Below are 15,229 nucleotides of genomic sequence, written 5' to 3'. Positions count from 1 at the left end.
CATTATTATAGGTCCTCTATAGGCCTCTTTCAAATGCGTTGTTTTCGTCAAAGTCCCGCCTTCTGACAAGCGCAGTCTGCTCTGATTGGCCAGCTGACCAAGTGCATTGTGATTGGCTGAACACCACAAGCACTAGTCAGAAATGTAACACCCCTTTCCATAATCGCGAACTTAATTTCTCCAAATAAATGTAAAGACAGTTAATAATGTCTTTAGTTATGATATATCACATGAATAATGAACTGGAATGCACTATGCACTCTTGTTTTTCTTCCCAAACCCTCATGTCTCGTTGCAGGTTTGTTTTCATACAGATGCTTTTGTCTTTCCACTTCTTATCCATGTTAGCTGTGTTTACTGAAATGTACACAGTTTTTGAAAATGTTTATAAATGCATTCGTAGAGCAAACCTTTTGCTAATTTTTTACAGTTCAGCGGAAGTTACTCCCATAATAACGCAAAGCATCATGGGTCGTAAGAAAAAGATGGATAGTGTGGTTCAAATGAATTTCCGAGCAGTATTTTACTGTCAGATATAATTTCAGTACTAAGAATAGCTCTTTATTTAGCACAAAAAATATTTGAACTCATTAGTCTATAACACACAGTGTACCGTGGGCGCTAACAGGTTAACCTAAAAAATACACACAATTAAATATACACTATTAAAAACCACTAATTTTTTACTAATCATAAGCAAATTCATCAAAACACAAACTGCTTTTATTGCTTTAAATATTAATTTATATGAAAGTACATGTTAGTGTTCGTAAAGACACGCACAGTTTATTTTTTTCTACAAAGTTAATTTGATCATTTAAGCAGAAGTCTTGAAACTTAATAACTTGAAATAGACAAACATTTCACTGGTAGTGGTCTTATCAAAATGAAGATTGTTTAGGATTTAGATTGAGTGTGTTTTTGCATCTTTTGTTCTATCAGGAACCGTATTTGTGTGCTGGATAAAATGTGTTTTTTAGACTAGTTTTAAGTGGAAGTAAGTGGTCTGTGGTGTGCTGTGGAGGTTAGAGCAGTCACTTTCCTTGATTCCCAGTAAAGGCTGTATTAGGTGAGGCTGCTAGACGCCCACTGGGTCCTTATGGATGTTATTTATGGCAAATGAAGTGGATGTATAGCCACATGCTGAGGAGAGCGAGAGAGAACAGCGTGTCAGTGTGGCGAGGACAGCGCACACTTACGAACAACTGACATTTCACTGACATTAAGATTGGCCAATTTGAGCAGTGTGAAGACTGTGAGGAACTCGCACGCCATCAAGAAAGAGAGGGAGAGAGAATGAAAGACACAGGCAAGAAAGAGCATTTCAATATTTCTTCCAGTGGAACTGAAATGCATTACATATGTTCCTCTAATCAGACTTCACTCAGACTAGGAAACCTGAAATCCTGTCAGAAACAAAGACAAAGCACTGTTCACTAGATATATCGCTAATATGAATTCAGATAAAGTCTGGTGAAAACTATCAATGATGTAGATGAGACTGTAATATCTGTACTGATGTCTAGAGATCTGTTTTACTGACAACACTCAATGCATGCATAAGTATTGTGCTGAAATCAAAGCACTGTGACTGTTATCACGTGAGATATATTGTGCATCAATCTGTCTGTCTTTTCTGTTGGAACTGGATTATAAAGTTTCTCAGAAGTTTGAAGGAAATTTGAAATTTTATGGAATAATTCATTACTTTAAAGGGTAAAATATGATGTCATCACATGGGATACAGTTTCACATCCTTTTATTAATAGATTTTTTAATTGTAATTCAAAAACAAAATAATAAAAGAAAAAAGCTAACTTATTTTGTAAAAGCTTTAACATTTGATGATTTAAAAAAAGTAGTCATTGGAAACAGAGGTGAGAATGTCAAAAATAGCATCCTTGTAGCATCTAATAAGAGTTATTGTAAAAATATTTTTGGCACCCCTAGAAATTCTTATGAGTAAAATATCTCTGAAGTATATTCCCATTCATTTTCACAATTTTGAGCACTCCAGCATGATTATAAACATGAAATTATTCAGCCATGGCTTCCTGTTTCACAGAAATACAAAGAGGAGGGAAAACAAATCCCAAATGCCCTTAATCATTCATCACAATGAGAAAAACCAAAGAATATATTTCTGATGTGCAGCAAAAGATAATTGAGCTTCACAAATCGGTGAAGTGGCTTTAAAAAAGCTAAAGCAGTGAAAATTCCCATTTCCACCATCAGGGCAATAATTAAGAATTTCCAATCAACAGAAAATGTTAGAAAACTGCCTGGAAGAGGACATGTGTCTATATCGTCCTGCATGGTGAGGAGGTCAGTTTGAGTGGCTAAAGACTCTCCAAGGATCACAGCTGGAGAATTGCAGAAAATAGTTGAGTCTCGGGGTTAGAAAACCTTAAAAATTCTCCTAGCTCATCCAAAAACAAACTAAAGCATATTCAGTTATCAGACATGACTGGAACTTTAAATGGGACTGGCTTCTATGAACATATGAAACTAAAAAATGAGCTTTTTAGCAGTAAACACTCAAGATGGTTTTTGTGAACACAAAGGAAAAAAGTACCCCATGTGTTCAATGAAATATACTGCTGTATTTTTGATGTTGTCAAGTCACCTTTATTTATATAGCACTTTAATCAAAATGCATTGCGTCAAAGCAACTGAACAACATTCATTAGGAAAACAGTTGTGGGCCTATATTTCTGCTGGAGGTCCTGGACATCTTGTTTAGACACATGGCATCACGGATTCTATCAAATACCAACAGATAAAAAAATCTGTAAGTTACTGACTCTGTTAGAAGTCTTATATTGGACCATGTTTGGATCTTCCAACTGTACAATAATCCAAACACAAACCTCAAAAACAACACAGAAATGGGTCACTGAGCTCAAAACCAAGCTTCTGCTATAGCCAATTCAGTCCTCTGACCTGAACCCTACAGAAAATGAGAGGAGTGAACTGAAGAGGAGAAGCTGGGAATCTAAAGGGTCTGGAGTGATTCTGGATGAAGGAGTGGTCTCTGATCTCTTGTGAGGTGTTCTCTAACCTCATCAGGCATTATAGGAGAACATTTAGACCTATTAAACTGGCAAATGGAGGTTTCAAAAAATATTGAATAAAAGGGTGCCATTAATTGTGGCCAATGTATTTTAGAGAAAAAAAAAAATTCATAATGATATTTCCCCCCATTTTCTTACTATCCAATGAAAGGATACATTTTTGTTCATTTTTTTTATAAAAAAAAACAAAAACAAAAGGAATAACAATGCAGATGAATTTTCATCGGCTTCTTTGATCATATTTACCAAGGGGGCCAATATTTTTGGCCACGACTGTACTGTATTATGACCGAATTAGAAGTTGATAAAGTGATTGTGAGTATTCTCTCACTCTCAATACTGATAAATCTACTCCATATTAACATTTAGCTGAATGTCTTTTGTGTGAGTCATGTGAGACTTCTTTGTGTTTGACAGCTTCTCCCAAACCTGGCGATCCACTCCTGGACAGAAGAACACGTGGTGGGTAGATATTTCTCAATACAGATGATCTGATCTAGATTTTCTGTTCTTTTTTAATATAACTTGTCTTTACAGCAATTCTGGATGGAGCAGATTTTTCAAGGTGAGATTTTACATCATATACACTGCTGGTCAAAAATTCAGTAATTGGGTCAGTAAGATTATATATATAAAAAGAAATGAATATTTTTATTAAATTGATTCTAAGTGACAACAGAGACTTTAACTTTTACATTTATGCATTTAGCAGGTGCTTTTATCTAAAGTGACTTACAGTGCATTCAGGCTATACATTTTTTTCCAGTATGTAAAACATTGTTACAAAGATTGCTATTTGAAATAAATGCTGTTCTTTTGAACTTTTTATCGATCGAAGAAGCCTGAGAATATCAAGAAGCTTAATTCTTTTCAACATTAATAATAAGCAAAAATGATTCTTGAGCAGCAAATCAGAATGATTTCTGAAGGATCATGTGACTCTGAAGACGGAAACTTCAGCTTTAATCACAGGAATAAATAACTTTTTAACATATATTCAAATAGGAACTCTTTATTTTTATAGTTATGTCCAGAATGGTTTCTTTGATAGTTTTGTGTTTTAGGTGTAGGGTTAGAGAATAGAAAGTATCATTAGGTCAGTATAAAAACAATAAAATGGAAAAAGTCAACTGAAAGAGTCACTGCAATGATAGAAACATAAGCATGCGTGTGTATGAGCATGAACTTGTGTGTGTGTTTTTGTGCATGTGTGTGCGTGTGGGTGTGTGTGTGTGTGTGTGTGCGTGCGTGCGTGCATGCTTGCACGTGGTGTGTGTTTGTGTGCGTGTGTGTGCATGCACGTGTGTGTGTGCGCACGTTTGTGTGTGTGTGTGTGTGCACGTGTGTGTGTGTGCACGTGTGTGCATGCATGTGTGTGTGTTTGTGTGCGTGCATGTGTGTGCGTGTGCGTGCACGTGTGTGTGTTTGTGTGTGTGTGTGCGCGTGTTTTTGTGTGTGTGTGTGTGCGTGCATGCACGTGTGTGTTTGTGTGCATGTGTGTGTTTGTGCATGCATGCACGTGTGTGTTTGTGTGCATGTGTGTGTTTGTGCGTGCATGCACGTGTGTGTTTGTGTGCATGTGTGTGTTTGTGTGCGTGCACGTGTGTGTTTGTGTGCGTGCATGTGTGTGTGTGCTTGCATGTGTGTGTGTGCGTTTGTGTGTTTGTGTGCATTCACGTGTGTGTGTGTGTGTGCTGTGTAGGTGATGGAGAGCTGCAACAGTACGCTAACATCTTCCAGCAGAACCACATCACAGGACAGAGACTGCTGCTGCTGTCTGAGACTGACATGAGAGACCTGGGTGTGACGTCTAAAGGACACATCATACATCTGAAGGTACCAGGCTGCTTCCTCCAGTGCTAGCACTGATGCTAGTGTGCTAAACAGCTCACTGGCACACATCTAAATGTATTAGCACACTTAAGAGTGATTTTTATTTTGAAATCATTCATTAATACACTGGGACTGATGATTTTTTCAAACTAGGCGTGTGACAGTATCAAATATCCATTTTGTGATAAATTTTGAAGCTTTTATCACAGTATTATTATTATTATTATCATCTTTTAATGAAAAAAATTTAAATACATTTAAATACAGTAAATTAATATGCAAAAATGTATTAAGTAAACAAAAGTATTAAACTGATTAAAGTCCAATAGTATTCTAAAGAACCTCTAGTTTCTCGACAATGCTCAATATGAACAATATGAATGATTTGAGGAAAGCCACATTCTTTTTGGAGCATGAAACTATATTTTATATTCTTGGTATTATTTGTATTTCCGGCTAAGGAATTTTGTAAATATCTCTGACAGTGTTGATATTTAAATGAAACTCCATTATGTCAGAGCAACCCCAGAGAAATAATTAGTCTTGCTCTGGGATCAGTGGAGGCTGACATGACTCGTCTGGTCGTGTGAGGCATTCGTCTGCGTGCTCCGTCCATACAGAGCCTGGTTTGTTGAATGACTTACTCTAGATGTATATGACATATGCCAGAGTCATAAGTGATACACAATGGTATTAATTGTTGTTTTGCTGCTGAAAGTCCATTAACAGGTAATGATTATGTTACAGTAACACACAGCTGGTCACTGGCTGATTGTCAGTGCGCTGCATAAATCCATCTCGTCATGTTTTAAACATTCTGTCGAATCTTTCTTTTTCAGACCGAGATTGAGAAACTTACCCACGACTACCTGAACCTGTTCCACTTTCCTCCGTTGATCAAGGCATGTGTCTTTTGGTTTCATTGCTTTCTACATCAGAGTTGAGGGGATTTTGCATTTGAAGAATCTCTACTCTGCTTTAGCTGAATTTTTTCGTCATCTGTTACATTTATTAAAGAGTAACGTGCAGAATCACATTTTTTTATGGAATATGTATGTATTCTAATGCACCATTATTCTTTAGTATTATACTGAACTGCTACCAGAAACTTCAATGATTATAAAAGGAGCGTTTTGAAGAAATTCACAAATTGAAGAATTTTTTTCAAGTGACTTTTGTTATTTTTTTAATTTTGAATTTTTTTATTTTAAATAAGTGTTTGTTTACCACAAAGTATATTTTGGTCATCCCATAAAAAAATGCTATCACAAGCTCTGAACAAATGATCAGAGCTTGTGCAGCTCAAACGAGTAGCACGGTTTCATTATGCTTTTGTTTCCATTTTCCCTTTGATGTTTCTCATGTGCAGCAGAAATGGCAGCGCTTATGAGTTAGGCAACATGGTGGTCGCACCATTGTGACTACTCACAAAACCGCAGAGCGCTGTAATGTATTTACATGTGCATTCCCTCTTAGGATGGTTTGGCCACTGAGGAAGCAGAGGAAGAGTGGAGGAAGACTGTAAATCTGGAGTTGGTGTTTGGATACCACTGGAAAGCAGGCACAGGCCAGACGGTAATCACACCACTACATATCATGTGTGTCATAGTTAATGATTAAAGTGGTCATAGGATGTGATTTCAATTTTTTTTTTCTTTCTCTTTGGAGTGTTACAAGCACTTGGTGCATAAAGGAGATCTGTAAAGTTGCAAAGGCCTAAGTCTCAAATCCAAAGAGATATTCTTTATCAAAGTTAAGATTCTGCCATGATTTGCGGTGATCGTCCAATCACAACGCACTGGTTCAGTTGGCCAATCACAGCAGACTACACTTGTCTGAAGGAGGAACTTTGTAGAAAACGACTGGTTTGAAAGAGGCGGGTCATAGAGGACCTAAAACAATATACAGTATTTGAAAAATAATGTTTTTTGAACATTGAAGCATGTCAACATATCCTATTAAACCAAATACACAAAATAATGATCTTTAAAAAAAGCCTCATATGACCCCTTTAATCTATGTTACAAAACTCAATCCATCAGTTATGCTGGGATGCTGTTTAGTTTTTTGAATGGCTGTTTTGAGGTTTTTTTTTGAGGAGTTACTAGCTGGTAGCTAATCTGCTGTAATGTGGTTGGCTGGGTGTTGAGGTTGTTTTTTGATGAAAATCATATGTGGACCAGTGATGTAATGCTTAGTTTTTGTCATATATATGAAGCTATTCAAAATACATTAGAAATGCTATACAATTTCTGCATTACAATTTATTTTGATATTTCTGTTGTATAAAATCATAGTGATAAAACTGCTTTTGGCTTTATGTTCCTGTGGCTCAGTGGTAGAGCGAAAGGTTATGAGTTCAATTCCCTTGGAAAACATTACTAAAATGCAGGTCGGGTTTGTTTCAGGTCATATTCATGACAAGATAATTATCAACATTTACAAAGACAGTTGTATTCATCTAATAGGCTAAACTATTAAAAAAAATAAATGTGATTTGTATTGACCTACAGTTTACAGCCTATGCTACATAACCACTGAACTTTTGTTTTAACACATGAAATGTTAATTTAGTGTTTTTAAATTTGCTGTGAAAAAAAAGCATGTCATCCCCTGTACCGGGATCTTTTAATCTTATTAAATAACCTAATAAAATATGAGAATAGATATTACAAATTTTCAATATAGGCTATGGGGAATTGCACGCAACATACATGGTTTAAAATAAATAATAATAAATAATGACCTGCCCCAATCCTCCCCACAAATAAAGTGACAATTTCTTTACCCATCCCAAACCGACACACGGGTTATGAGACGACCCGCGCATCACTAGAACACAAGACTCTCCTAAAATGTTTCTGAATTAAAAAATAATTTGATGTTTGTAAAAAAATAATCTTCAAATACATTTTTAAAAAGTTTTTGGAAATTAATGATTGAGATGTGGACAACATGCATTCAAGAAAACCAATCTTTACAAAACATTTCAAATTAGAAAATGGTAGAAAGATGATTACATTTCCAAAAAATAAAAGATTTCCCTTGCCATCGACTCGTGTCCGATCACTTAAAAAGAGTCATTGCATTTTTCGTGGTTGCCCCTAAGATTTCTTCGTTATTTGCTGTCATTATTTTTGCATCACGGCCTGTGTATCATCTCCTGTGTTAACAGGGGGCTTTTGTTGGCGATGTGATGTCTTGTCATGACTGAGATGTTTTGTCGCAATTGCAGTGCTCCTTTATTTGAAGTTGTCTTTCTCAAGTAAAAGATGCCTGTTATCAGCAACTTTCACTGTCTCGCCAAACGCATTTTGGGTTCCCAAGCCTCTTGTTTTTCTTACCCTTTTTCGTTCTCTTAAAAAAGGCGTTGAGAGATAAATAATTTTTCATCCGAGACACCACGCAGCATCCACCCCCTCTCGCCGGCGAGCCTTTGTTCGGGCCCCTGACACAGGAGAGCGACTGCGTCTTCACTTGCCGTTTGAATTTAATCAAAAATTTAGCCAGAAGTCATTTTCTTTTTAAAAGGCAAATGTTATTTAATCTTTCAGCTGTTCATTGTCCCATCATAAATAGTCCCCTTTCAAGGCGTGCGGCGGGGCTGAAGCGGGGCCGCTAATTGCCTCCTATTTCTCCTGACATGTGGTGGTTTGGTTGGGAGGAAGCTCAGCGGGAAGAAGGAAACAGGAGTCTGAGAAAATGAGAGCTAATTATTTTCCCCTGCCTGGTGTCAGCCTCCGTGTCAGCCTTGTTTTTACAAACTGCAAGGTTTTTTGCACTAAATAAAACAAACCCGCTCTGCTCGAGGTTTTTTCTTCTGCTTTTTTCACTCGCTCGCTCTCCATCTCTCTCTCTCTCTCTCTCCTGGCGGTGTCGTGTACCAGCTGCACTTCTCAAAGCCTAAATGAGACCCTGCGATTGTGCCTTGCCCATCTGACAGCAGAGTGTTTCTGTTAATGAGGATATCAAGGCTTAGTCGCCGGAAAGGTGCTGAATTATGCATGAGGTGTCATTAGACGCTTACCACGCTGGCCGTCATTACTGCACATTGTTTCTGCCGCTGCTATTAGGAAGGGCTAACGTTTGGCAAACACTTGGTCAGCGCTCGGCAGACGTGTTACTGGATGCCTTTAAGCCCTGTCCAAAACAAACAGGCACACGCTCACGATTGCCTTTTCACGCTTCTTTGCCTCTCACACTCTTACTCACACTCGTGCTCTGTCGAGATGTTGTGGAAATGTGAACGGCCACATGCTTTAAGCTGTTACCTTTGACCTCGGCGCGGGGCTGGCAGATTGGACGGATCATTACCGCTCTGCCGTGTCTAGCTTGGCCTCCTGGTAAGGAGCCTCATCTCCATTGCTAATGTGACTGAGAATGGATGTGAAGGTCTCTCGCTCTTGTTATGTCTGAGAAGCGAACACGGCCGCTTCTCTGCACTCTGATCTCCCGTCTTCACATCGTTCTGTCTCAGAAGAAGCACGTGTGTGTGAATGAATACTCTCCCACTGACACTCAAACATTCATTCTCACGCCTGGCTTCCTCCAGGATGTGTTTGCATTTATAGGTCACACCTCAATGCCACATGGCTTAACAACAGAGCAAAGTTCAACATTATCTGTAACACTCCACGAGCTAGTGATAAATGTGTCAATATATAAGCACTAATCGGTTATCCTATTGTTCGAAGGCCCAGAGACACCGAACCATCATAAAAGAACTAGCGGCAACTAAAAGCTGACTTTCTGGTATTGTTGTGTATTATGTCGCCTGTGTCTTGGCCAGAAAAGTTATGCTTGAACACAAATATTACAGTGAGGGACCAGCTAGTGCGTAACTCTCCATACCAGCAGGTGGCAGTAGACTGTATCTGTCAGTCAAAAGGAAACCAGAACTAGAACTGCAGATATTCAAACTGTAAACATACAAGAGCTTGTTTACCATTTACTGTCCTAGTTTAAGAGGGAGACAGTTATTAGTGTTTTTATCTTAATAGTTTTTAAAGGTAAAACTGGTGTTGTTTTACACAACCATTGAGTAATCTTAACCAAAGAATGTTACAGGAAAGACTCTAAAGAATCATAGCAACCTGCAGAAAACTGGCATCTGATGTCTCCTTTAAAAGAGGGGGAAACCACCCCAGAAACACCCAGAATTAATTTGGAGCTGTAAAGCACCCAAATACTCAGAATAGGTGACTTGTGCAGAGGCAAGCATCACTCAGTTTGAATGACACCTCAAATCATGAAACTTATGAGGGGAGGTTTTGCTATTCGTGATTGTTTACCATTTTCACCGAGCAGAAGGATGATTTTTGTAGATTCATGGTAAAATCCTGTGTATTATTTACACTGAAAGAGGGAATTAGAAGACCATAATATACTTGAGATGACTTGAGAGTAGCCAAAACACCCTGAAACCACATAGCAATGCACTAAAAAACACCCAGAACACCTTAGCAATGTCCTGGAAATCACCCACAAGTTTTGTATTGGGAAGAAGTGGCACTTACTTGAGAAAATTAAAGGACTACGCCCTGTGAAGCCGTGTTTTACAGTGAATTTATATGAAGCTCAGCCAATAAGAATCAAGGACCGGAACTATCAGTAATTCTATACTGAACAAAATTATAACGCAATACTTTTGTTTTTGCCCCTATTTTCATAAGCTGATCTCAAAGATCAAAGACTTTTTCTATGTACACAAAAGGCTTATTTCTCTCAAAAGATTTTCACAAATCTGTCTAAATCTGTGTTGGTGAGCACTTCTTCTTTGCCGAGATAATCCGTCCACCTCACAGATGTGGCATATCAAGATGCTGATTAGACAGCAGGATTATTGCAAAGGTGTGCCTTGGGCTGGCCATAATAAAAGACCTCTCTAAAATGTGCAGTTTTATCACACAGCACAATGCCACAGATGTCACATGTTTTGAGGGAGTGTGCAGTTGACATGCGGACTGCAGGAATATCCACCAGAACTGTTGCCCGTGAATTGAATGTTAATTTCTCTACCATAAGACGTTTCCAAAAGCGTTTCAGAGAAATTGGCAGTACATCCAACCGGCCTCACAACCGCAAACCATGTGTAACATCACCAGCCCAGGACCTCCACATCCAGCATCTTCACCTCCAAGATTGTCTCAGACCAGCCACCTGGACAGCGGCTGCAACAATCGGTTTCCATAACCAAGGAATTTCTGTACAAACTGTCAGAAACCGTCTCAGGGAAGCTCATCTGCATGCTTGTCATCCTCATCGGGATCTCAACCTTACTGCAGTTCATCATGAGTGGGCAAATGCTCACATTCGATGGTATCTGGCACTATGGAGAGGTGTTCCCTTCACATATGAGTCCTGATTTTCACTGTACAGGGCAGATGGCAGACGTGTATGGCATCGTGTGGGTGAGTGTCAACGTTGTGGATCAAGTAGCCCATGGTGGCGTTGGGGTTATGGTATGGGCAGGTATATGTTATGGACAACGAACACTGTGTATTTAAAATGCCATCAATAAAATGCACAGAAATACCGTGAAGAGATCCTGAGGCCCATTGTTGTGCCATTCATCCACGACCATCACCTCATGTTGCAGTATGATAATTTTGCATGGCCCCATGTTGCAAGGATCTGTACACAATTCCTGGAAGCTAAAAACATCCCAGTTCTTGCATGGCCAGAATACTCACCGGACATGTCACCCATTGAGCAGGTTTGTGATTCTCTGGATCGGCATATACGACAGCGTGTTCCAGTTCCTGCAAATATCCAGCAACCTCACACAGCCATTGATGAGGAGTGGACCAACATCCACAAAACCAGATATTGACTGGTTATCAGAAACCCCCCCCAGCCCCCCCCCACCAAATACAGCAAAACTGCACATTTCAGAGTGGCCTCTTATTGTGGCCAGCCTGAGGCACACCTGTGCAATAATCATGCTGTCTAATCAGCATCTTGATATGCCACACCTGTGAGGTGGACGGATTATCTCCGCAAAGAAGAAGTGCTCACTAACACAGATTTAGACAGATTTGTGAACAATATTTGAGAGAAATAGGCCTTTTGTTTTCATCAGTTCAGCTTCAGCTCAAGAAAAATAGGGGCAAAAACAAAAGAGTTGCATTTATAATTTTGTTCAGTTTAAATATAATTTATATCAATTAGATTTTTTAACCTGAAAATGTGAAAATCCTTTTGTATTATACAGTACAGGGCAGATTCACCCTGGTTTGTGCTGTCTTTATAAGTGTGTTCTTAACACCCATTATCATCCTCTAGGTTGTGCTGTTGGGTTATATCACCCTCAAACAGCTAAAATCATACAGATCTACATTTCTGTTTGTTGAAAACATTCATAATTTTTATGGCCACATTTACCTACGCATGATGCTACACTTTAACCTCATTCTACCATCTGTATCTCTGTCTTTCTGACCTCTGCAGGACTGCAAATGGAAAATGTACATGGAGCTTGATGGGGATGAGGTGGCAATCGCATATATCAAAGACGTGACCTTTAATGCCAACAGGCCAGATGTAGATATATTAAAGATGACCAAGGTGGGAAATGTCATATAACACTGTAAATTACATCTCCATTATGTTTGCACTGTTTTTTTTAGGACTGCAGCAGAGGTTGTATAGCTGAGATAATGTGTCGTTATGCTTCCTCACGACTATGTCTATTCCACCAACACAAGTTTTAAATGTGTTGTGAGTAGAAAGAAGACCTGGTACATGTTAGGATGGTGTCATGGCTTCCGGCCTTAGGTTGATGTGCTTTTCTGTTTGTGTTCAAATCTAAATGACACTCCAGCCTCCGTTTGTGATGGATAAATGGATCGTCGGGATATCTGGCACGCAAACTGTTGACTGCACAGTGAACTATGAGGTTAGTACTAGACATAAGACTACAACCACAGTACAGTCAACATAAAATAGCACTTTATTTCACAGTTTTGTTCTGCATGTACTTCCCAGATACTTACTATATTAATTAGTAATAACCCTCAACTCATCCATGAACAAAACCTAAAAGCTTAACCATGTAGTTACTCACAACTTTCCTGGGTAAGTACACAAAGTACAGTGCATATACTGTAAAATAAAGTGCATCCAAAACTTTTGAAATGTCTTTTTTTATAGCAAAACTTGCATATTCTATAAGAATAAAATTACAGCAACAAAAAGTTACAGCAACAAAAGTGTCAGAGCAAGTTTTGATTAAATATTTATTGTTACTTTGAAATAATGGAAGATGTGCACAATAACAATAACCTTGTGAAAAAGGTACTACTTAGTATACTTTCATATAAGTACAATTAAAAACAAACCTTTAAGATTTGAAGTACACTACAAGTGCATATTCAATGCAATTATGCTCACTTTTTCACAAGGGTAGGAATGCATATATTAAGAAAATAAATGTTTTTAAATTTCACTAAATATGAAGTTGGTGTTAAAGGCAACATATCACTTGACATGTTATTTTAATGTCACTTTGTTATTTTATTGTACGTTCAGGTAGTAAACTGATAATGTCTAATAGTATATCCCGCTTCATAAAACTCCTTATGTGCAACTTGGAAAATAGTGTACGATTATTAGCGATATTTTGTAGTTAATTGAACGCAGCATTTTCAAATGTGCCATTAAGGTTACAAAGGGACATGCTTCAGCTGGTAGTTTGTCTCTTGGCAGAGTAACGTGAGATCTCCTAAGTGCACGAGACATGAGCACAGAGTGCAGTGGAGACCAGACAGCGGGAGGGACGTGATCAGACCTGTAGAGCTGCTCATCGAGACGGCGCCAAACATCAGGGAAGGTTACAACAGAAGCAGGTCCAACTCAGGTAATACAATACTGATATTTAGTTTGGACTTCCAAGACTGAATGTCCTTTCAGCCCTATTTCGTATATTCATGGAAAATGTCTTGATTTGTCATTCTGTCCCTCGATCAGGTGTTGATCCCAGATGGATTCACAGTCTAAGAATGAAGCAGATAAGAGAGCATATTGCCCCGGAGTCCCCGGGCAAGATGACCCTCCCTCAGTTCCTGTCCGTCATCGGGAGCCAATCATCGTACGCCGCCGCTGTCAGGAGATCGCCCAATCGCAGTCCTCTCACGCCATGGACAGACTCACGGAGTTCCTCTCCCACCCTTTCTGTCAAACTCTCCAATATCCATCTGGGGTCAAAGGGCAGCAGCCCGTCCAGCACTACATCTGAGAGCACCTCAGAGCGAGAGCGGCCCCCTAGTGCTGGAGCTCAACACCACTACCACAGAAAAACATGCTACGACCACACATTTAAAATCACTGGAGGAGGAAGAGGAGTAGTGGAAGCTAGAAGGTCTAATCAGACATCACAGAGAGGATCTAGAGGCTTCCAACATGCTGGACGGCCAAGAAACAACAACTCCTATATAACACCACCAAACCACCAACCACGCACAATACCAGGGATGTCAGTCGTCAGTGAAGGGGTGAAGCAGAAAGAGGCGGGGTTTGTTGATGGGGACTGGATTAAAGTAGAAAGAAAGAAATCTAATAAACAGGATCAAAAACATCAGGAAGTGAGGCAGGGCAGAGGCCGGCCACGTAGAGGAGGGAGAGGCGGCGGGCGTGGACGAAGTTGAGCATTTATAAAGCGTTCGGCTGATAGAAGGGGTTGCTAATGAATCACGTTTGATCTACTGTAAGGGCTGGAGAGATGGTGTATAACCAATGCACTTAACCCTACCCAGACAGCAAGCAGTTTCGGCCCAGATCTGGCCCACATGGATTTCAAGTGGGCCAGATGTGGGCTTGTTCTGGGCCGAAACTGCTTTCTGTCTGGGTAGTTGTTCATAGGAGATTATTGGTGTACTGTAAGCATCAATGCATCATGAGATGGAAGTACTGATCTTAAATGACAAAATTATGTTTTTTTTCTTCTAAAAAATAAAAAATAAATTGTCTCTGCTCTTTCATAGTTTACATTACCTTTCCAGGTTTAAACTTGAATTTGAGTATCTTGTGCTCACTGGTTTTCTTTTGTTTCTTTTTTAAAAATGTGTTTAATACTGTGTTCAATTCTTTAGTGGAAATCATAACTGAGCACTTTTTCCTATTAAACTGTTTCTGCCTGCAAGGAAAGGTTATATTGTTCTAATTACTTAAGATTATTTCATTTATATGATATAAAAGATTTATTTATTATATTGGTAGAATTTTTAACTTTTGACAATGTATAAGATGTGAATAAAATGTAAATCTTAAAGTTTCTCTGGTTGTTTGATTTTAGTCAGCATTTCGCGCGTTTTGTGTGTCCTTAT

General features: G+C 38.9%; 1 protein-coding gene across 1 annotated transcript in view; it reads left to right on the top strand.

The window, feature by feature from the left end:
- LOC128019599 (mitogen-activated protein kinase kinase kinase 20) overlaps window positions 1-14,847 on the top strand; it is a 36,407-nt gene extending 21,560 nt beyond the window's left edge. Inside the window, exons 12-20 of the mRNA XM_052605676.1 lie at window positions 3,492-3,536; window positions 3,612-3,639; window positions 4,777-4,910; window positions 5,747-5,809; window positions 6,384-6,482; window positions 12,357-12,473; window positions 12,730-12,804; window positions 13,614-13,764; window positions 13,875-14,847. Coding sequence (XP_052461636.1) covers window positions 3,492-3,536; window positions 3,612-3,639; window positions 4,777-4,910; window positions 5,747-5,809; window positions 6,384-6,482; window positions 12,357-12,473; window positions 12,730-12,804; window positions 13,614-13,764; window positions 13,875-14,551 — 1,389 coding nt within the window. The 3' untranslated portion in view covers window positions 14,552-14,847. The remainder of the gene's footprint in view (window positions 1-3,491; window positions 3,537-3,611; window positions 3,640-4,776; window positions 4,911-5,746; window positions 5,810-6,383; window positions 6,483-12,356; window positions 12,474-12,729; window positions 12,805-13,613; window positions 13,765-13,874) is intronic.
- The last annotated feature ends 382 nt before the right edge of the window (window positions 14,848-15,229 follow it).

This window comes from Carassius gibelio, chromosome A9 (assembly GCF_023724105.1).
Source record: "Carassius gibelio isolate Cgi1373 ecotype wild population from Czech Republic chromosome A9, carGib1.2-hapl.c, whole genome shotgun sequence".
Classification (NCBI taxonomy): Eukaryota; Metazoa; Chordata; class Actinopteri; order Cypriniformes; family Cyprinidae; genus Carassius; species Carassius gibelio.
The sequence above is the reverse complement of the archived record's forward strand: the minus strand, read 5'-3'. Positions and strand labels throughout refer to the sequence as shown.